General features: G+C 32.5%; 1 protein-coding gene across 1 annotated transcript in view; it reads right to left on the reverse strand.

The window, feature by feature from the left end:
- Positions 1-1,003: 1,003 nt before the first annotated feature.
- LOC149086295 (ankyrin repeat domain-containing protein 13D) overlaps positions 1,004-24,000 on the reverse strand; it is a 97,180-nt gene continuing 74,183 nt past the window's right edge. The window contains exons 8-15 of the mRNA XM_089232318.1: positions 19,094-19,160; positions 18,805-18,963; positions 15,533-15,709; positions 15,295-15,397; positions 14,137-14,301; positions 7,270-7,370; positions 4,923-4,999; positions 1,004-2,940 (exon numbers count right to left, since the gene is read on the reverse strand). Coding sequence (XP_089088444.1) covers positions 2,727-2,940; positions 4,923-4,999; positions 7,270-7,370; positions 14,137-14,301; positions 15,295-15,397; positions 15,533-15,709; positions 18,805-18,963; positions 19,094-19,160 — 1,063 coding nt within the window. The 3' untranslated portion in view covers positions 1,004-2,726. The remainder of the gene's footprint in view (positions 2,941-4,922; positions 5,000-7,269; positions 7,371-14,136; positions 14,302-15,294; positions 15,398-15,532; positions 15,710-18,804; positions 18,964-19,093; positions 19,161-24,000) is intronic.

Here is a 24,000-nt window from a genome sequence, read left to right on the forward strand (position 1 = left end):
GAAAACCTTGCATGAATGTCCTTGTTTTTGTTAAGATTGTTTATACAGCATTCGAAGGGATGCTTTGCTTTTCTGCTTCAAACTGTTTTTTTCAGATTTGGATTTCTTTCCATTTTTTTGATAATCTGTTTTTTTCTTTCGAATCTGAAACATATTTTTTGCTTCAAAATTTTTGGAAAATTTAAGCACAATCAAAATTTGTGTTGATGTTTGAACACTGAATCTACTTGCAACTGGGTGAAAGTGAAATTGAGATTCAACGTGACCAGACATACAATAAAAGATATGCAAGCACAGATGACCAAGTTCATTGTTCACTGGTCATGCTAATCGAAAAAACTGGAGCAGAAGGGGGGGGGGGGTAAAATTCTTATATTTATTTATGCCACACCTTTAATTCCTAAATGGGGAAATGAATAAATTTTTTTCAAATTCATCTCATACCAAAAAAACTTCGACATAAAGGGAACAACTATGATTTCAGGAAAAATTTTAACACTAAAGCAATATTGAAGGTTCTGGAACAGAAAGAAAACTTTCACTTAAACAGATATTCAAGTTATCAAGAATTGACTGTTCACCTTTAGTTAGCACATGAAAGTAGTAGAAAAGGAAAATCAAATTTAATACCCAGTGTCTCTCAATTTTTTATGGCATACCAGATTAAGCACAGGAATATAGTAACTGTGTGAATGAACAGCATTTTATAAGACTGAAATATATCTGTGTTTAATATAAGGAAACAATTCATCTCATTTTATGAATGCTACATTTCTGCTAGTAAAATGAGCATGCATTAATATATTGAATCTTTAAATCCAAAGTTTCATTTTTGAAAAAAAACAGCTACCAAGCCTCGGCTTGTTGATGTGAGCCTCCATATCGTTTTCTCATTCCCATGAAATATGTGTGAACCTATTTAGGCCTACTAGTTTCTCAATAATTTTTTAACCGTGTGAAAACATCTTTGTTTTTTGATCTCGCAGCAAATTTTTTTTTTTTTAAATTTTATTTAAGGCAGTGTTTTTGAATTAGCACTTAACCAATTCCTTTGCTCCAACTCCAAGAGAACAAAGGACACCCTGCACTATGTCTTAATCAATAGCTCCATTGTTATTCTTTTATCTACTTCTTCTTTCTTCTTCTCCATACCTTCTTTGTCTTTCATGGGAGCTTATCTCCCATGAGCCCTTCAGCAACCTGTCATGGACCACTTCAACCACTGATTTCAGAGAGGAAAATACATGGCTTAAAATATATTTATTGAGGAATGAAGAACCTTAAGACGAGTTTCAGTATACACATTGATTCAAAAAATTTAACTTCCATCTAGAACCACCAGAAGCAGGACTCCTACATAGTAGGAATTATTTTCTCTAATTCCTTCTACAATGTAATTATTTTCCTTAACAAACACACTCTGTTAACTGACACTTTTATTGAGTTCTATGAGGCTTAAACATACAGTATTTTTCCACTTTTAGATCACATACTCATCTTTCAGGTCTTTTTTTTGTCTCACAGGTTTGCGTTACTGTTCTTACTGCATGAGTCACATAGGGATTTATTGATTTTTTTTATCATTTCCGTAGTTGAGGATGTCACTTTGATTTACAATTAGAAAAATTTATGTTTGAAGAAAAAAATTTCACCCCCTTTCTATTCCACAATTGTGTGGGGCCCGCCTCATCATATACTTCCCTAAAAGCATCTCTTTTTATCAAGACCATCAATATCTTGTCAACTGCTTATTATAGGCGATTTGGGGGTGGATAAGTTTAAGGGTTCAACAAAATCAATCATCCTTTACACATATCAATATCATAAATTTCTCAACAATAACAAAAACTGTTTTTTCCAAGCTTTTACGGATGATGCAGAAGTTACCGTTATCAAAGTTCAAATGATCAAGTTCTTTCTATACATAGAACAGCCACGAATCATCATTCAGTCAAACACAATTATTTTTCCTTTCAAGATATGAACAGAAGTTGCAGCAAAATGATAAACAGCAATTTACTCGAGAGAATTTAGGTGTATCAGCAGAGAATTATCTCTGTTGCAATGATAATGAATTATATAAGGATCTTAAAACAAATATAATTTAATCAATCATACTTGACAACAAATAGACAGGATCTGTTACAAGCCAGAATAAATGAAGTCCAGTTATATTACTTATCAACCATATGATCATAAAAAACCTACTACATACAAATTAATTGTATTTTTTTAGTGTCAAAATAGTATATTAAGGTGTTTTTGGCTGATATGTCCTTATTAAAAAGCTTGGTGTAGCTGTAAAAATGATACATGTATCACTTTTTGTAAAAATAAATGTCTGCTCAGCTTCTCCACATAATAAAACATATCCAGAAGACCAGTGGGTATAGGCCACTAGCATGTATGCAAATAAAGACTCTAGTTTTTCTCAAATTTGAAAAAAAAGAGAAAAAATCACAGACAACATATTTTTCATTCTGAATTTGTAATTTCGATTTTTTTCACTTTGGATGTCTTACAACTTAAGCTCGGTTTAGGAGAGGAATTCAAAAATATGCATAAACTTCGACTTTTCTTCTCACGCCATCGTCATCATCACCGTATGAAACAGTGCAGTCGAATAAAACAAGGACTATCACTAAAGCAAATTATAATGACATACATGCTGCTGCATATTATATGGAAAATGTCCACACTTACATTCCTACACACCTGCTGGAACTCTACTGTTCGGAAAGTGATAGTTGCAAGACTTTTTCTAACATTTCTTCTTCTTCCCTCAGCTGTCGCTCCTCATTATCTCTCGCTTGGCGGGAAAGTTTTAAAGCTAATTCCAACTGACTCTCTTCACTTTGGTCGCTGACTACATCTGGGATTGAGAAGTGTGGGTTGTTGGTAGTGCTGGTGACATCTTGGGAAAGGCTCTCTTGTATGGCTCTTCACAATCAAATTAGGAAAGAGGGAAAGGAAAGATGCGGAAGAGAAAAAAAATTTAAGGCAGAGTTAAATTGGGGGGGGGGGTAACTAAGTCAATACTAATAAATGGGTGAAGAAAGCACAAGATTGAAAAATACTCTAAAAGATATTCTATCCATTACGAAGATAAAAACTTGAATTGAAAATTAGAATTTTGAAAGTAAAAACAGGACATTAAATGTTTGCACTATCGCTAATATCAAGCACAAGTTCTTTTCTACGCCTCTGCTTCAACAAAGACAAGAAGGAAAAAACTACACATTTAGCTTCTGCAATAAGAAGAAATAAATAATTTTATTAATTTAAGAAAACATGAGACATTTTTAGTTTCTGATGTTTAATATGATACTGTAGCATAGTTGACGAGTCTCTTGAATTTTCAGAGAGGTTTCTAAATTTTGACAGTGATTACAAAAAAAGTAATTTTTGAGGGGAAAATTATTTTCAATGAATTTACCTGGGAAAAGTATGTTGCTTGTGTTCCCCCCCCCCCAACTTCCAAAAATGACATTACATAAATAAAAAAAATTGTAAGCCACTGCACCAAATCCACAAAGACATGTTTCAGTTTCGCTAGAGAAAAGAAAGAAATTTGCCAAGAGCCAGTATCAGCTCTCTCTACAGTTGAATTGGTGAGATGACCTGCGTCCTGCGTGACTACATTAGTCCAGCGGTTCTCAACCCGTGCTCTGCAGAGCCCTTAGAGCTCCGTGTGAACTCTCCAGGGGATCCATGGCCGCTCGAGGAAAATATAAAAAACTTAATTTGAAAAAAAATTACAAATGTTTTCAAACAATAAAAGTAAATCAGAAACTTTGATGAATAGACAAAAAATATGGCTACGAGGCTCTGCCATAGACATTATATACCAGAAAGGGCTCCACAAGTCAAAAAAGGTTGAGAACCGATGCATTAGTCTATCTGCCCTGTTTTTTGGAGCAGTTGGAGATCTGTGTTCGTTTGAGTGTACTAATGACAGATAATTTGACCTACTGATGGGCAATAATTAGCAACTTTTATACTTATTATGGGCTCTAGCACAATACCATATTTTTGCCAAGGGGAAAAATCCATGAGTCAACTTTTGTGGCACAGCTCCAACCTGTGGTGTTGCTCACCACATTTGCATAAAGGAAGCTGATGAGACTTGTATCTAACCCAGATAAAAAAATTTAATCCCCCTTCAGTTGCCCGTTCGCTCTATCTTAGACATTAGATTTCAATTTCAACATTTTTTTGATGCATTTAAGAAATGTATTTTTTGCTAGATGTTTTTTTGAGAAAGTTCAAATTTGTTAATTATTTTTGTTTAAAACATTAAATTTAATGTTAACATTTAAAAACAACTTGTATGTGGACTAAGATCTTTATTGACAGGGATATTTAGTTCACTCCCCCCCCCCCCCACTTTCATCAATTGAAAATCCATACTTTTTCTATCAAAAATCCCTTTCATATATTTGTATATATGATATTTGTAATTTGGTTTCCCATTAAAATCTCCAAAATTCTCATTTTCCAAAGTTGGCAACTATGCTGTAGCATACATGCATGAAAGGTGCTTGTAAGATAGTGAATAATAGAAGACCGCACATCTTCTACTGCAGTGGTTACCATTGATTACAGAGCTAATAGGGTAGAAATTTGTGAGATTTAGCAGCTACAGGGTTCATACTCATTTTCGAAGAAAAAAATTTCCTTGACTTTCCAGGTAATTTTTGAATCAAAAGTTTAATATAAATTAAGATAAAAAATTGGTTAATTATAAAAATAATAATTTTATGAATTATAAAATTAATTATAATAAACTATAGCAAAAATGTTCCCTACATAACATATAGAAGGCATTAGAAAATGATTGATGAAGGAAGAAAGATCACTCTCAGTAGGCATTTCCTAAAATGTAAATAAGTTACATTAGAAAAAACATTTGTGATGCTCACTTTTGCAATGCCTGATCTTCTTCTGAAGCATCAGGGGACGAAGGCTTTTGGGCTTTTAGAGCTTCCCATATTGTTACCTAAATACAAAAATTTAAAAAAAAATCATGTCGTGATAACAACACTATTTACAATAACACCTCAACTTGCACAAATTCTGATTATCATAATTAGCTGAGACGGAAATGACACTTAAATTACGTTGTGATAAATCTAGTTGGTTGCACAGTGGAACTCCCTTTAATAGGGTTTGCATCGAAACATTGTGTGAATGCAAAAATCGAATACACACAACAGAAACTTATTTGAAAATGCCGCCTCCATTTACTTTGAAGAAAATATTAAAATAATTCAGTGGTTTGAATTAAATTTTTAATTTTGTTAGATGAACATCATACTTGAGAGGAAATATTCACAAAATTGAGTTTTTAAATCATTTTATACATTACTTGAAAAGATTTAATTAGAATAACATTATCATTGCATAAGTCTTATATATTCTTATGCTAGTGTTTCTCAAAGTTAGTGTTGACGAGAGCTGGAGATTTGGATTTGTGTGCCTATTTATGCTTTGAAGTGATTCTTTTACAGGTGAAAATATCTATTTAACTATTCTAGGAACCACAAGTGAATCATGAATTGGGCAATGAATGAATGAAAGCCAGAACTTTTTGCCACTGGACTTATCCTGTTGCCGAGATCTCTTCCAGCCCAGCTTCGTGGCAGTCTGGAACACTTTATTTTGTGTCAAAAAAGAAAAAAAAACATACAAAATTTTTACAACATATTTTCTCCGGACAATTGGGTACTGCAGCGATTAACAAATTTTGTGGTGATTACAGACGAGTTGGGGTTGGGAGTTGGAGAAAAGTTTCGGGGTTTCATTAAGACAGATGAATGTACACATATTAGGAAGGAGGCATGTTTTAAAAGCAATTGAGGGCTTCCCCCCCCCCATGCCATCTCATTTGTTCATGAATTGGGCAAGGGAGCCGCGAATGAGAAAAGTTTGAGAACCACAATTTTATGCTTTTTTCAATATATAAAAATAAAAAACAAATATAATTTTAAACTTCTTTAAAACAATCTTTTTTTTTTTTTTTTTTATACTTGATTTTCATATCTGAGCAAAGCCAATGACACAGAGTCCAATCCTTTGAAAGTATTCTGAAAAAAAAGAGCCGATACTATACATTTTCTATTAGCAGGCCTGTACCATCTTTAATGATTTCAATACACTTTCTACCCTCCAGGAATAAAGCTGTGGACATTAATAAAAAATTCCCAAAGGACATGGTTGCACTTCAAACAATCTGGTCTATAGGATGGATTGTGAAATATTGTTATGCCGTCATTTAACTGCTTTGACTCTAGGACACAAGTTTCAGTTATTTAAAGATAATTTCAGGTGGTTGTATTACAAGGAGTTTTTCTAATAGGGTCGTAAATGTATGAAATAACTTAAATTCAGCTGTTATTAATTCTCCTATGATAGACACCTTCAAGAGGAATTATAAGTTGCGTTGGAGTAATCAAGAGGCTACCCAGGCTTAAAAATGAATAGCAACTTTTTTTTTTTTTCATGGGCAGTTTATTTTAGTTTTTTCCAGATTTATTGCCATTAGGTTGCTGTATTTATATATGTAACTATGACAACCATATTTTATAGGGCTTTTTTCATTATTTAGTTTTTATATTTATTTTTCATATTTTTTTACATTTTTTCATCATTTTTTCCAGCCAGCTTGTTGAACAATTTGCCCCTGTAATAGCCTCTGATTTTATATTTGTAATTAAAATCCATTTCTTTGCATCTCTCTGAACCTCAGAAAATGTAATGAATTGTGTTGTAAGCATCTATTCTACAATGGTCACAGCCAGCTCAATGCTTATGTATAGTAAGTTCAATAAGACGTTAGATCTAGTATATCAGGGCTTGACAAATCAAAAGAAAATTAGGAGTCAGCTAGATTTCATTGGAGACAAGCATTTTCTTCTCTGACAAAAATGCGCAAAATAATTTTTTAGGCTTTTCCACGACTCAAGTATCTTTTGCTCCTGTTGGTGGAAATGCTTAGTTACAAAAATTTTGACTTGTCTTTAGAGACTCCAATTTGGCGATCAAACATAGAAAATTTCAAGTGTCAATGTCAACTGCTTGGTTGCTATGTTGACCTGGAGCTTAGGATTTGTCAAGCCCTACAATATATTATATCTATAGTTGACATTTACCATGTACCACATTTTAAACATTGAAATGTGTTGAAAATGAAGTCTATTCTTTTTGAGAAATTTGCACATTTACACAACCAACAAACTACGATTTCAATAAAAATTGGAGACTCCTTACCTGGTCCTCTTCACTTCCAGCTTCCATGAGGGATTGCTGGATAGCATATTGCAAAAGCTCATCATCTTCATCAATGCTCAAGGGTCGAAGGGCATCGGAACCTGCAAAAATATATAAATTACTTCTTACATTATTCAACAGATATATTTGAAAAAAGTTCCATGACATAAATTTCAACATAATAAAAAAAACAAATTTTCATGTATATGGCAATGAAAATTTTTGTTGTAAACCAACAGAGATGAACAAAGACATTAAACAGACACTAAAAAATAGGATAGAAAAATAAACACAGGGATCAAACTCTATAGTTCCTTCATTACAACCTTTTTTCCTCTGCAGAATAAAAAAGACGAGAAACTAACTAAATTCAGAATAAATATCTCTCAGTGTGAAACGAGTTCCAGAAAAAAATTCTCCCCAAGTTTCTTCTTTTGAAGCAGCTGCTTATGCTTTTTAGTTCAGAATTGTCTCATACGGTGCAAACATAGAAGCACATCTCTGTCTATCACTGTCATTTACATGGTAAAGAATTACATGTTTCAAAAATTAATAGCACTATTTACTAAGTTTGATATTTCAAGATATGAAAATAAGTAATTCATTTGAGGAATACTAAATTGAAACACTATCCATAGTCATACAGAAAGTTTCAAATGAAAAAAAAAAGGGAGAAAATAATGAAAAGACACTATCATTAATAATATACCTAAAACTCAATTTATACATGTATGCAACTCTATTACACATGCTAATATCAACTTCACTACTAACATGAATGCTTTTACAGAGCTGACATGTATGTAACAGAAAAAAATAATCTATGAAATGAATGCATAATTATAGCAACACCCTGACATCCACTAATACATGTATTTTCCAACTTTGCAGATTAACTAAATTCTAACTCAAAAAACTCTCATGTCATGCATGAGCTAATATATATTATGAACATGAATGTACACATTTGTTTCATTAACTCGCACATCACACAACAAAATAAAAGACATGCATCATTACTTTGTACGAGACACACACAGAGACAGAGATAGAGAAAGGCCAGTTGAGTTGCATGGCGGCATGTGACGCACCTGATCATTACTACTGAATTCCTCATTCCTCCTACGGGACAGCTCGCTACACTGTAGTCAGAATAATGCAAATGAACTTTGATTAATTTTCACAATTGCTTTAAGGCAAAAAAAAAGTTAATCACAACACATCAGGCATAATTGCAGGAAAATCAAAGCTAAGGTTGTTGTTTTTTCTCTCCTCTGCACCAGGACCTGCAGCACAAACAGATGGTTGAAATAAATTTAACAGAGCAAGATATCACAACTTAGTTTTTGTTCTTCAATTAATTCGTCATTTGCACTTTTCTGACAAAGACAATAAATTTTCCCTACATCTAACGTCCACTGAAACATTGGTTGGTAATATCTAAATCAATAGTAATCAGTTGATCTAATTTTCGGTTTCTTGAACCACAATAAATAAGCTAAAGAAAGTTACAAGCAAATTTTGGATAGACAGTGATAGAAGCTTGTATGGTATGGTGGTATGGCCTCATATTATACAATAGAGAAAAAATATCTTCATTTAATAAAAAAAAATGGAACAGCTCTTTGTATACATATGTATAAGGGTTGGATAGAAATTAGTGGCATTAATGATATCTTCTACAGGGTGATTCTTATAGAACCGGCCTCATGAATTTAATAATAATTCTGTAGTGAATGCATGTAACAGCTAAACACTGATATATGTTAATCTGTGGGCTTGAGTTGAATCAAGGAATAATTTTCGGATGGCAAGTCTTATGTAACATGTAAAAGGGCATCAAAGAAAGTGAGGATTCATCTGTGAAAGATCACACATGTTCTGGAAGTGACTGCTATTGATAAAGACAAATGTGTAGAGCACTGTTTACGACTTCAGAAATTTCACAGTAATCCCTCAATTTTGGACATCATTTGCTTCAGTGATGAAGCATGGTTCCATCTTTCAGGATATGTGAACACAAAAAGTTTTTAGATTTGGGCATCTGCAAACACATGAGATTGTCTACTCAAACCACTACACCTGGAAAAAGTGGGAGTCTGGTGTGCTGTATCTGGTTTACGAATCAATTCATCTTTTTCGGCACAAAGTGGACGCTACTGTATACTACCATATTTTTGAATAATTCATGGAGCACTTGGATGATATTGAACTCACACGGGGTTACTTTCAGAGAGATTTAACAATCTGTCACATGTTCCATGAAAGTGATTGAGAGCTTCGTTTCCCACCGCGTCATATCCAAAGGGTTGTGGGCCCCCAGACCACAGTAGCCCTGATTTCTTTCTCTGGGCTTTTCTAAAGGACAGAGTGTACAGCATACCTCACGTTACAAAATTTGAAGAACAGCATTTCTGATGCGATCAGTTCAAACGTATGAGGTACACTACAACGCATCAAGGAGAAAATGAAATACTGAGTGCCTGCAGCTTTTTGGAATTGTAAAAGAAACCATAATCACAGAGGCTCATGAGCAGAAATAGCATTCTAGCATTTCTCATGCTACAGGATTTTTGAAGGTATCCATATTTAAATGATGGACAACCACATTTCGATCTGCAGAAGTATTTTAACTGTTTAGTTACTTTTTTTTCTGACTTATTAACATTGAGTACCTGTATTTAGGCTATGACAACCATATTTTTATGGGCTTTTTTCCATTTTTATTATAGGGCTAGTCCAATTAATTGATTAATCGCAGTTAAAAATTTTAGTTGAATTAATCGACTCGATCAATCCAATCAAAATTTTATTAAAACTTTTGTTAAGAGTTTATAACTTTACTTGATTTATTTGATTAAACCGATTAAATGTCTTAAATTGTGTTCCTATATATAACATTTCAGATAAAAGACCGTATTTAAAAATATTTGAATCAATATTTTTATCAAACTTTTCGACATGAGAAAACACATAAGTCATGATTCAATGAAAACTAGTGATTATTTCTAAAATTACTGATTTAAAAAAAAACATGACAAGATCCAACTTAAGAAATTCTAGGATATGACAAGCATGTTCAGCATATCATCCCCTTTATGCCAGAAGAGACATGAATGTGCAAATTTTCACTTTTGGGTAAATTAGCTGGTTGGATCACTTGTTTCGCTAAGTTTTGCCAAAAATGTGCAAATGTACATCCCCACTATTGAAACACATTTTAGAACAACTTCCTTAGAATAACATGGGTGGAATAAACATTCAAAGGTCATTTCCCAAGTTCTAGAAAAATTTGCACATTTATGTTTCTCGCAAAGAGAGGGACAATATTAAATAGCTTCAAGCAGGTGGCCTTTATTTGTTAATCAATTTCTATATTTATTTACATCCATTCAGTGGATAGATGCGTGAAATGAATAGAATATGATTTTATAGTATCAATTAATATTACATAGTTACCAAAACTATGTTTGCTATGAATGAATAGCATTTGAAAATATTCCATTAAAATTTAATTGATTAAAATTTTTGATTAACTAGTTAAAAATCTTAATTGATTCCCACCCCTAATTTTTCTCCATCTTCTACATTGGAAGTAGACTTTTTCAATGGAAGTCTTAGAGACCTGCATAACTCATTCTTAAATTTTAATTTTGCACACTGCTCTTTTTTTCCCCCAAACATCGCCTTACAGCAGTCCACACAAACTAAATTACATTTTTCATTTTGTCTGAAGTCATGGGAAAAAAGAAATAACCACGCACAAACAACACCCTCTCAACGTCCTATAAACAGTGGCAAAAATGTTACCATTCCCTTTCCAACTTTCAGGCTTCAGTTGCTGACCCCTGTTCTAATAACCTCAAATAAACTAATTTCAACTTGTACTTCCTGAGTCACTGAATAAAGATTTATTTATTATTTAAAAATACCACGCTACAGAAAACAATCCAATTACAGCAAGATGTTTTAAAGCCCCTGTTTTTAAAGATGATGAAAATTCTCTGCCGAATTATAGACCAATTTTAACTGTACCCGTTTTTTTTCTAAAATTATTGAAAAAATTCTTTCAATTAAAATATATAATTTTTTGTAGGCTACAAATTTTTTTGCTAAAAACCAATTTGGTTTTATAAAAGGAAGTGTTGCTTTTCAAAATTCATTTATGATACCATTGACAAGAACAAATTTGCTGTTGCAATATTTTTAGATATTTCAAAGGCTTTTGTGTGTGACAATGTAAACTATTATATTCTTATTTAAAAACTTGTCAGCTGGTATTCAATGGCATATATTAAATTGGTTCACCTGATATTTATCAGATATAGAACAGAAAGTCAAAATACAGGTTAATTTGAGTAATTATGCCCAAATAAATAAAAGTCCCAAAAGAATATATATTGAGCCCTCTGCTTTATCTGATATTCATTAATGATCTATGTAATTTGGAATTTTAAGGTTCTATGATCATTCATGCTGATGATTCTGTATTAATGTATTCATGCTGATGATTCTGTATTAATGTATTCATGCTGATGATTCTGTATTAATGTATTCATGCTGATGATTCTGTATTAATGTATTCATGCTGATGATTCTGTATTAATGTATTCATGCTGATGATTCTGTATTAATGTATTCATGCTGATGATTCTGTATTAATGTATTCATGCTGATGATTCTGTATTAATGTATTCATGCTGATGATTCTGTATTAATGTATTCATGCTGATGATTCTGTATTAATGTATTCATGCTGATGATTCTGTATTAATGTATTCATGCTGATGATTCTGTATTAATGTATTCATGCTGATGATTCTGTATTAATGTATACATGTGATGATCTTGAGTGTCTTAAGAATCATATTAACCACGATTTGATGTTAATTCAAAAATGGTTCCATGCCATTGATTTAAATTAAATTTACAGAAAACAAAATGTTAATTTTAATCTTATGCAAAATGATTAAAATTTTAACTGTGATTCAATTCAAGAAGTAAATACTTGGGTTTAAATGTAGACAGCAATTAAAAATGGAAATTTTATGTTCATGAATTGCTTAAAAAACTTCATTTTGTTTTATATATGTACTGGTATATATAATTTGTATTATATAAGTAAGAAAGTTTCAGCAATTTTTTTAAAAGACCTGTACTATGTATGATTCTATTCACTTATAAATAGTGGTATAATTACATAGGGTGATGATTAATAAAACTAATTTATCGCCTTAATTTTCAATCCAAAAGAATTTTTAAAATTTAAAGCTGGGGTCAGTCACATTTTCCTACAATTTTTAGAAATCGTAATCTATTTCCTTTATGCTAATAATGCTCTTTTCCATATCATTTTTTTCTATGAGAAAAATAAAGGCTTATGCAATTTAAAAGATAATGTATAAGGACGAAGACCTCTTACATATTCCTACTTTTAGGAAAAAAAATTTCAGCTCCAAAATTATATAATTCAATACCACTTGAAATACAGAATATACCCACACATGCGACACACAGTTTAAAAAAGCATTATTTAAATTATTAATTTCAATAGACAATGTACACTCTTATTTTGACCTTTGGGAAAGAAATAGTATTCATCAACTATAGCTTTGCCATTTTAATTTTATATATATATATATTTTTTTAAATTAAAATCAGTTTTGCTCTCTTTTTTGTTTTATCTATGTATGCGAGAGATTCATATTTTTCCCCATATATATTTTTTTATTGTACATTTCTCGTTATGCATTAAGAATTTTCTCTTTTTTTATGTTGTGTATGGGGTTTTTTTTTAACATTCTTGTCTTGTTTATGTTGCATTTGTGTTTGTTTTTTTTTTAAGTTTTTGTTAATTTTGAATTTTTTTTTTCAATCATCCGTACAGGCATTATAGACTCTGGATAGTAAATTTTTTACAAAAATTAAATTTAATTCTTTCTGTACGTGCAAAAATAAATAAATTTGGTTTGATTTGAAACAAGTCTACTCCCCCCCCCCCCCCCCCCCGCTCTAAAACCCCAAATAAATAACAATAAGGTATTGTTTCTTGATAGATTGGTTTTAGGGCATTTGAAGATGCAAAATACCTTCATACACATAAGTGCTAGTAAAGCAAGGATGACAAGATTATTATGGCAGATAAAACATAGATGACATGTGTCTCCCTATTTAATTACATTCAATGTATTATTATAAACAGGCTATTACAGATTAATTCCAAACAGAGACAGTGACCTGTGAAAGTTATTCGGCTGGTTATTTCATTCGGACTATTGTGATATGGAACACTGGTCGAACACTTGAGAAAATATATGCAAATTGATCAACCAACTCTATTTAATGTTAGAAAGTTCCACTAGATCAACAGAATCTATCATAGTATAACAACCGTGTGAATACAAGGGATTCTCTCCTCACTGCAAATTTTTTCTTTTTTCAAGATGAAGAAAACTAACACAATAGTTATAAAGTATTAAAAAAATAACAAAAATACGAAATAAAAATAATTGAAGAATTGGATCCACCTCACTTGCAAAATAAAACAAAAATTGAAGATAATAAAAAAAAAGCTAAATCTCTCATAAAATCAACAAAAATAAAATTCTGAGGAGATTTAAGCCTCCAAGAAAAATTAAAGGATAGATATGAAGGACAAGTACATAAGGTAAGGAAAAATAAAATCCACACAGTATGCAAATACCATATTTCTCAATAATGTTAGAAAAGTTTGAAGATAAAACAAAACATTATACAGAAAAAAAAATCAGGGGGGGGGGGGAACCTCCATAGTTACAAAAGTTTACAAGCAAATATTCCACTCAAGAAAATATTACAAGGAAGGAGAAAAGTATTATTATTTTTTACCTAATCTCATATAACCAGACGGTGGTTCAAAGCAAGATTCATCTAGAACGCAACACGTGTTTCCACTTTCTTCTGCGATAGAATTCACACCTTTCACAGCTTCATCCATCGCAAATATATTCCCAAATGTTATACGTGCATTCAACACATGAAAAAGTGGTATTTCTATAAATATAAAAAATAAATCTCAATTAATTGAAGAATAAAATCATGGGTGAACTCAATGCACCATCTTGACAATATAAATTATTGTATTAAAATTTTCCAAAACTATCAGGCTGAACTACATTAATTTAGTAAACCATACAGCTTTGGCACTATACTGTGTCCTGTGGTAATCAATTTTCATATGAATATTTGGTGGCTTAGAATGAATGAATAGGAACTCTATAATTTTGAATGGGAAAATTAACTTCAAGATAGTGATACCTCGGCTAATGAACAGCTCAGATTATGAATTTTTCGGATAATAAATATTTTTTTGTCTAAGCTAATGAATACACATTCAGTTAATAAAAATTTTAGTTGATATGGATGCACTAACATAAAACAGCTGTGCCATTGACTAAATTTTTGTGTCAATCAAAATTTCCATCTCAGAATCACTTTTTGGATACACCTCTATTTCTCTTTCAGAAAGATTTTGAGTCATTTCATGCAAAATGAATGATTAATCTATAAGAAAATGCATTAAAAAAAAAGCCTTAGACTTTAATGGTCTCGTCAATGGAATCATGTTTCATCTAATGAATGTTATTCAACAACCAAGTGATTCAGTGTTATCCAAGGTATCATTGTACAAGTTTTTCAAGATGCAAATAAATTCTGTGAATAAATTAACTTCATAAAATGAGGTACCACTGTAAATTAAGAAAAAAATCTATTGTCTAAAGCAGTGATTCTTAGCCTTTAACAGCACTCCAGTGATTATTGATTCACATTCTTCTACCTTTCAGTAAACTTAAATGTACATTATCGCATCTCTTCAAATAATTGCATCATAAAACATTTTCCAGCCATCGCCCTCAAAATTTCTATCTTGCATCAAAAATAAGCCTTCCCTCTCACAATTCTGATTAAAAGTGTTTTTAAAGTGCTCTAAAGTGTTTTTTTAACGATAATACAAGCAATGACAACAAGTAAATTTTTACTACTCGCCTATTTTCACAGGAAAGCCGGCTGGAAGTTGTAAAGTAATAAAATCTCTTAATTTTGCAAAATGACTACTGCTTATTGCCATAAGGTCCACAATCGGTAATATCTAAGAAAGTAGAAAAAAACATCCTTACATATCAAATATGAAAAGTATACATGGGAGTATTTATTTCATGGCAAGAAATGGGTCTCCTCCACTCCATAACTTTATGAAGTTTATTTTATATGTTTGAGATCTAACCTGCTCTGGTAAAGAGAGAGGATAGTTTTCGCAAAGCCATAACGTTGCCTTGAACTTCTGGACTTTGGTTGAGAGTTCTCTTGGCCGACCAATGTCTCTTCCTAGCAAGTCTACATTTTCATCAAAATAATCCTCAGGAGAAATATGACATGGATTGCCTGAACATTCCTCAGCTTCCTAGTCAAGCATTTGAAAATAAATCAATCAAGCAGAATATAAAAATGCTGACAAAAATTACTTTTTCTTTTCACTTTAGATGTGTGAGAAATGTACCCCAACTTCCTGTATATAATTAACGACTGTGTGTAATTTGCAGATGCAAATTCCACTACCGTAAGAAAAAAAAGGTCATCAAAAAGTCTGCAGCAACACATAGTCTGCATGTAGATATTTCATTCTTCAATAAGGAAATCGTAAGGAAACAAAGTGGTTACTTGTCCCAGATTTGTAAAAAATATATCTATTTTGCAACTTACATCTATATGCCATTATATATATAATAAATTAAAAAAAATTATTTCTATTTAAACTTCTCAGAGAAAAAAAGCTACAGATAATACGCAGCGGTATATAATCTACACTACAAAATTCTGATGTTTTTTAAATGTATAAGTTAATATAAGTTGTATAAGTTAATATACTAGAACTTAGAAACATAAGTATAAAAATTTCATCAGTGGTACTAAGTCATGAAAGTACAGTAAAATCTCTATTTTGTGGACACCATGGGGGCAGGGTTTAAGCTGAATAAAAAATTCCTTTTGCAAAAAAGCAAAAATGAGGGGAAAAGCTTTAGCAAAATGCTACAATGCTAAGGGGCCATTCAAGTATTACGTCAGCAGATTTTTTAGCCATTTTTGACCTCCCTCCCCACCCCTTGTCAGCAAAATTTCGTCAGCAGCTTAGAATATTTCATACCTTCAAAAAGGATGGTTGATTTTTAGGTTTATTTCTTTTTCATGCAAATTAAAGGAACTCAACCGTAACCGGATCGTCAGCAGATTTTTAGCCATTTTTGACCTCCCTCCCCACCCCTTGTCAGCAAAATTTCGTCAGCAGCTTAGAATATTTCATACCTTCAAAAAGGATGGTTGATTGTTAGGTTTATTTCTTTTTCATGCAAATTAAAGGAACTCAACCGTAAACGGATCGATCACGATCCGATATGCAAATCATGACGCGATCGCACATGTTTGTAATGTGTATATATATGAACTGTTTGGGATCCTGCTTTTTTGGTTCTTGTCTTAGGTTTATGTTTGCGTTGTTTCATCAGTTATGTTAGACGTAATATGGACTTTAGTTTTCAATGATTTCTAGTGAAGATCAATATGCTGTCGTTAAATAAATCCGTTATTTTGCCGATCATTATTCTCGTATTCTTTCCGTCTGTACTCGCGTGTAACCACACTTTGCCAACATTGATGACGTCAGCAACCTTGTCATCAAAAGTCAGCAAATCCGAACCCCCCTCCCCCGATGCGGACGTAATACTTGAATGACCCCTAATGTAATGATTGATGGTTGGATGTCTACTCGTTGTGTACCTCATGTACGCATTTTTGCAAAAGTGGCTACTACTTTTTTCGCATTCTGCGATTTTCTTTCGCATTTTGTGAAAAATGCGACCGTAGCTTAAACCCTGCACGGGGTGCAAAATTTTGTCCATAAAAGAGGGGTTAATGAGGGGGGGTTTGAAATGCATACTTTTATTACACAAGGGGAAATTATTATTTGGCTGCAAAAGAGGGGTAGCCACATCTGAGGGGTGTCCGTTAAGAGGGGTTTTACTGTATTAACACAAAACTAGTGAATGCTTTGTTCATTATGATTCGGTCAAATAAACAGGATTATCATATGCACACTTACACAAATTATATAGTAACCAGTCAAAGACTACAATAAATAAACTGAAGCTGGGTAGCACATTCTATCATAGTGATCGGCAAACTATGCCCTACTAAAATGCTCTATACGGTCTGCCACAGATTTCAAAATAGCATAGAAATTTTCAATTTCAATGTTATGAAAAAATTTATTTAAGGGGGAATATTTTTTTTTTCCTAAAACTATGGTCATGAGAATTCAAATAGAAATTGATTCCAAAACTTTTTCATGTGCAAAAACTAGAACAGATATGCAATAAATATGCATTAAGTTATTAAAATGTACTTATTTTTATGACCACAGATGTAAAGGATAAACTATTGTCTCTTATTTGCAATAAAAAACCGTGGCAGTCTTCAACGTATACAAATCATTCTACCACTTAATTTTTAAGCATAAAAATTTCAATTATGAACCTATGTATGAATACGTCCGGCCCGCCAAAATTTTTTTTTTGTTGTTCAATGGCCTACTCCAAAAAAAGTTTGCCCATCACTGTTCTATCAAATTTATTTGAATTCAGAGTGAAGAAACATGACAATCTTTTACTTGAGAGAAAAGAAGTGTTGTATGAACCAGGCACCTGGTGACGAATATCTCTTGCAGAGTTGTAGGGATGGCAGTTAAGTGCTTTAATTTGTATAACCATGTAAAGATTCATCAAAGGTTTATGAATAAGTATGATCAGCGTGTGGTTGAGGAAACCATCTGTTTCACACGAGTTCCCAATTTGCTGGTCGTAGTCCCATTTTATGAATTCTTTTACAAATTATGAGCTTTATGCTTGCTTTACACTAAATATTACTTATAATAAGAATGGGAACCAAAGTGATTATTTTATGATGAACTGCATAAAGTCAACCGAGAACCTACAGGAATAACATAGTAGTTACAGAGCATTGTGAAATAATAACAGAAGTATCACATAATAACCTAATCAAAATATTGATAAGATTTTAGGCTCTCCTATAGTCAAGTTCTCAAAATAAAAACCAGCAAATCCACAGCATAAATACAAAAGCTACAAAGCTACACCACTTCCCGCTGGCAAATAGGTTAATGAATCAACATAAAAAATCATAGAACAGAGAAAACATATGCACAAATTTATAAGCCTTGACATAAATCTGTACGCGTGATTATGTTATCTAAAAAATTAACTACATTTGATTAATACAATTTAAAATGTAATTAATGTAATGTAATAAATGTAATTAATACAATTTAAGATGACAGAACTTTTACAAGATTGAAAATATTTGCTTCAGACTTTTCAAGGTGATTCTCATTCCATTTCTTAATATTCTCATAATAGTTTAATTAAAATGAAAGCAAAATTTTCATAAAAAATAAACATATCAGAAAACTGAAAATTTTGTACATACACCATTGAGCAGTGGAACAGGAGATTTCTCTTCAACCTCTACAATACCAAGAAATGATTGGAAGGGTGAGCGTGCAGCTTTATGTCGCTGCTTATCACTCTCGGTGAGATGCTCTGTTCTAGTTTTGGTAACCAGTTCCACGTTGTTGGCACTGAATACCTAAATTTTAAAAATTAAGCAATTATGACATCTCTATACGTTACTTTTTTCCCATTTGTCCATATCTCACTAAAAAATATACGTAAAAAGCATATTTCAATGATTAAGCAAATACATTTTCTTAACTTACCTTACTCTCACATCCATTCACTGTTTCAATTTTATCACTTTTCCAACCCCAGATACCAGTCTTGTTTCTTCAAGGGAGAGAAAAAAAACTGTAATGCCATAAAATTTTATGGTATATTAAAAAAAATATGAGTTCAAGTATTACGTAAGCAAATATTTAGCCATTTTTGACCCCTCCCCCCCCCCTTGTCAGCAAAAGTCAGCAAAATGCTGACCCCCTCCCCCTTGTCAGCAAAATTTTGTCATCAGCTCTGCCCCTCTGAATCCTAAGTCATATTTTCATAAATGGTGGTTGATGACGTAAGCATTATCCAAAGCCCCCCTTCCCCCTTGTCATCAAAAGTCAGCAAATCGGAAACCCTCCCATTGATGATGACGTAATACTTGAACGGCCCCTTATATACGTATGATATTTAGGGCCGTATTCACAGACATGGTTTAAACCAGGGTTGGTAAAAAAACCGGTTTTTTTGAAAAAAACCAAAAAACCGGGTTTTTTTGGTTTAAACCAGGTTTTTTTTGGTTTAAACCGGTTTTTTTGTTTTAAATAGTATTAACATTAAAAACAATGAAATTTCTGAAAAATCATTCAAACTTCCAATAATTAACAAAAATAAAATGTTTATTAATGTAATTAACACAATTCCCATGCTAATTAATCAATAAATATTTATTAAATTTTAACAAAAACCAAATTTTGCCATTTAATTATTTTTTGCTTAACTCAATGGATTACTGTGTGTTTGAAAATTCTTTTAATGTTATTATTAATCATATAATATATAAAGGCTTTTCCCCAGTTACTTTTAGTATACTTAATTACGAAGCTATTTTGCAAAAAGTGGGAAATTTGCTCGCAGAATGGAAACGATAGCCAGTCAAGGCAAAATTATAACTTAATTATAGCATTGCAAGTCCATAATTCACGGAAACATCACAAAAAAATGAAGTAATTGAACAAATAACTACAACTTACTCAAAAAATGTTAAATATGTTGTCCACCGCGTGTTCTGGCTACGAGGTTGAAAGCACAAAAATTCTTGTTCAACAGCAGAATCGGAATATGCCATGGTCATAATGTGGATGTGCTTGCAATTCAGCTTTATTAAACCAAACGCGCCCCCTTTCCCCCGTTCATATTCCTGAGGAATGAGGAATTTCTAACATATAGGGAATGTGCTGGAGATTACAATTCATCAAAGTTTGCAATCTGACCACTGTTTATAACATTTTGAGGTACCCCCACAGCCAGTAGTTACAAGGGTTAAGGTGCACCCTGTCAAAATGGGTCTTCAGCAGCTGCTTTGCTGGTATTGCAATGTGCATCTTGGTAGAAGTTCTATCCACACACTGATGCTGTGGAAGTGCCGAAATGATGTGGTTGCACATTTATACTGCTGGCCAAGTACAGCATCATCTACTTGCACATTTTGCACTTTTTTCTTTTGCGAAAGAAACTTCCATTGCTTCAGGAGTATCCATGCAAATTTTCAAGTCATTCTGATCAGTAATTATTGTATAGTTTTGGAATCAAATCTTAAATTATAATCACCCTGTATATAGCTGATTATTTTTCATAAATTTGTTACTACTATACAGTAGAACCTTGATTAACTGGGCTTAACAGTGTGTGTGTGAAAGTATAAAAAAAACTACTATTGAATATTAAGACTGGGAGATATACAGTAGATGTGCTACTTCTTATGGGAATGAAAATGTATGTGAGGTAATGTAACAACTAGTACACTAGTCTTTGTCCTTTAAGGACAGCTGGTGTCTTTATTGGATTATAGGACCACCTGCCCCTAGCATGATGGTGTCACTACTGTAGCTGCTTCTTTGTGAAGGGAAAAAGAAACCCTGTGAGATATGTAATACACCACTACATTTAGATGTGTGATGCAATCCTTATTCATGAATTTGCTAAAGATAGAGCATCAGAATGTAGCCAAAGGTTAGAAAATGTTGTAAGAATGAGAAGTTTTGGCTTTTATATATAACTTTAAATGACTAAGATACTTCATATGAAAAATATATATATATTCTGGCCACTTTTATGAGACTTTTTGAAAAAAACCACTTATAAAATCTTATGTCATTTAAAGATATACCGTCAGAATGTACCCCAAGGATATAAAAGGAGGTAAATATGAAACATTTTGGCTAATAATGAAAAAATATGATATTTTTCAGGGAAAAAAATAATATTTAGGCCACTTTTATCTGATTTTTTGAAAATAACCAAAGTGGTTTTTTTAAAAAAACCAGTTGTTTAAACCAACGTGGTTTAAACCAAACAACCCTGGTTTAAACTGTAGTCACAATTTTTGGATAAGAGATCAACATAGATTGGTTAAAAACCTGAATTTAACCGATCTGTGTCGATCTCTTATCAAAAAATTGTGACTAGTTTAAACCATGTCAGTGAATACACCGCTTCAAAAAACGAGGAACAGATCATTGCCTTTGTGGTGAAATCAGCACTCCCATTCATCACTTGACAACATGTAAATTACCTGCACATCTAAAGCACATGACTGTGCCTGCTGCTAAAAATGCCACACTCTGGATCAGAGAGATTTTTAAAAACAAAAGTAGAATAGATAAAGTCAAGAAAATAATTAGATGAACTGAAGACAATGAACACAAAGTGATCCCACAGACGCCATATCAGCCAATAGCACAAGTACAACCTCACCACCTTGCGTTCACAAAGAAAAAAGAAACTGATAAACTATAAAGAAGACTGATTGATAGCACAAGAACAGTATAATGCCGTGGAAATCTAACAATTTAAATTGAGGATGAAATAGATTATGAATTTTATCTGATTTATTATATATTTCAATATGTGATTTAGGATTTTATATTTGAATTAAGATTTAATATGTAATATTCAATTATATGCTTGATTTCCGATTGTATACGTAAATTGTGATCTTGCAACTGATTTTATACTTAGATTATGAAATTTATATGTTGTGATATAATACATCATATGTGATATGATATAATATAATATGAATTATATATTATAATATATAATTCATATTTGTTATGATTGCAATGTATGTTTTTTTATGAATAAATTGCTAGAGGTATCCAGTCTATGAGGACAATGAGCCAATATTGCCATATGGTGATGTGGCCTGGGTATCTTTCAATTTGACGGTGAATACTGCCCTTATTGTTGAAACTGACCAAATAACTTGTACTGTTTAAATTATTTTTGAAATTTTAAGACTTTCACAGAGCTTGTCTTTTAATGACCATAAAGTTTCTTAACTTTAAACACAATATTTTTATGTAGTCACAAGGTGAAAACTTTCAATTTTTTTACACAGCGTTATAAAAAATCCTTTTTTTTGGTGCCTGGAATTTTTTAATTCCTTTTGACTATATTTGGTGTGCTTGTTCAAATATGAAAGCTATTTTTCTCTATCAGATCTTGTTTTTGAGATTCAGCGTAGCTAAATTATGCAATATTTTAACAATGAGTAGTAATTAAGTTTTTTATGTGTATTCGTTTTCCTCTGCTTTTTTATTCCTTCTTCTCTATAGTGCTATCAGCTGATTGCATGAAGCTGTATTTATTGACATAACCTAGTCTTTACATTTAACATAACTACTGTTTATAGTTGGGAGGGTGTCGATACATGGCATTCAGTTTGTTTGTTTTATCTTTTATATTTTATTTTCTATTCTGACTTTGTTGCTCCGTGTGTGCAAGTTAGATGTGTGTCATCCAGCTTCCATACAGCATGGTAATGGGACAATCCGGATTTAAATAAAGTTTTAATTTTTTTTTTGGGATTTCCATTTCGCAAATCGCAAACAAGTACATAACTTATAAAGCTCTTTGTTTTGAGGGCTGATGAAAAAAATAACATCCAGTCGAAGAAGTTGTAGTAATCATCCTGATGTATTTTGCTATATGGTGAGTACACCCTAAAAGAGAACAGAAAAGCCATTTCTGATTTTGCTAAAAGATCTTACCTTGGGAACGTTAGCATTAGGCTTGGTGACCAAGGCAAAGTTTGGACTTCACATACATTTAGTGTGTAAAACTTGTACAGAACATCTACGACAGTGGGAAGAGAAAGGGGGATCAATACCCATTGTTCACTCAACCAAAATGAAAGACAAATATGATACTATCACTTTGGTCAAGGAGAAGATTAGTTTCACATCAATGAGTAATTTGTGTGGACTTGAAAATGGTTAACTTTCTCCTTGGTCAGCAAGGGCGCTACATGAAATATTCTTGCTTCTTGTACCTATGGGATAGCAGAGACAAGCAATACCACTGGATAGGGAAAGAGTGGCCTACAAGAGTGTAAGGTTCAGGAGAAGAGAATGGGAAAAAGACCTGGGAGAAACAAGAGTCGCGAGAGAAAGGAAAGAGAACGAATTGAGACATTCGAAAAGTGAGAGGTAGTGTGACAGTTTGTACCGAACAGGCATGACGGTTTCGTTGGGGGATGTTAGATAATAAATGAAATAGTAATGAGAGATTTAGATGGCTTTTTTCTCAGCCAGAGATATCAAGGAAACAGTTATTTTCCGGATATTATGCTGAGGTGAGCTCGGAAAGAAAAGTCATCATGTCCCGGCGGAGACGTGATGACTTTTCTTTCCGAGCTCACCTCAGCATAATATCCGGAAAATAACTGTTTCCTTGAAATAGTAATGTTTTTTCTTTTGGGAGTCTAGAACCCAGTTATTTTGTCCCCGAATCATAGTAGAAGTACAGCCGAGGACTTACGACCGATAAGACGATGATGGGGAAAGTTTACTGGCGCAGTCAACAGGATAGGATCGTGGCTTCAACGACTGTGAGCTGAATTAGTAGAACAGAGTCCTAGCCACGGTGGAACCCCACTGGTTCGTACATAATGATAGCAGCA

This window comes from Pholcus phalangioides, unplaced genomic scaffold, assembly GCF_987345545.1.
Source record: "Pholcus phalangioides strain wild (caught in Gottingen) unplaced genomic scaffold, Ppha-v1.0 ptg000005l_1, whole genome shotgun sequence".
Classification (NCBI taxonomy): Eukaryota; Metazoa; Arthropoda; class Arachnida; order Araneae; family Pholcidae; genus Pholcus; species Pholcus phalangioides.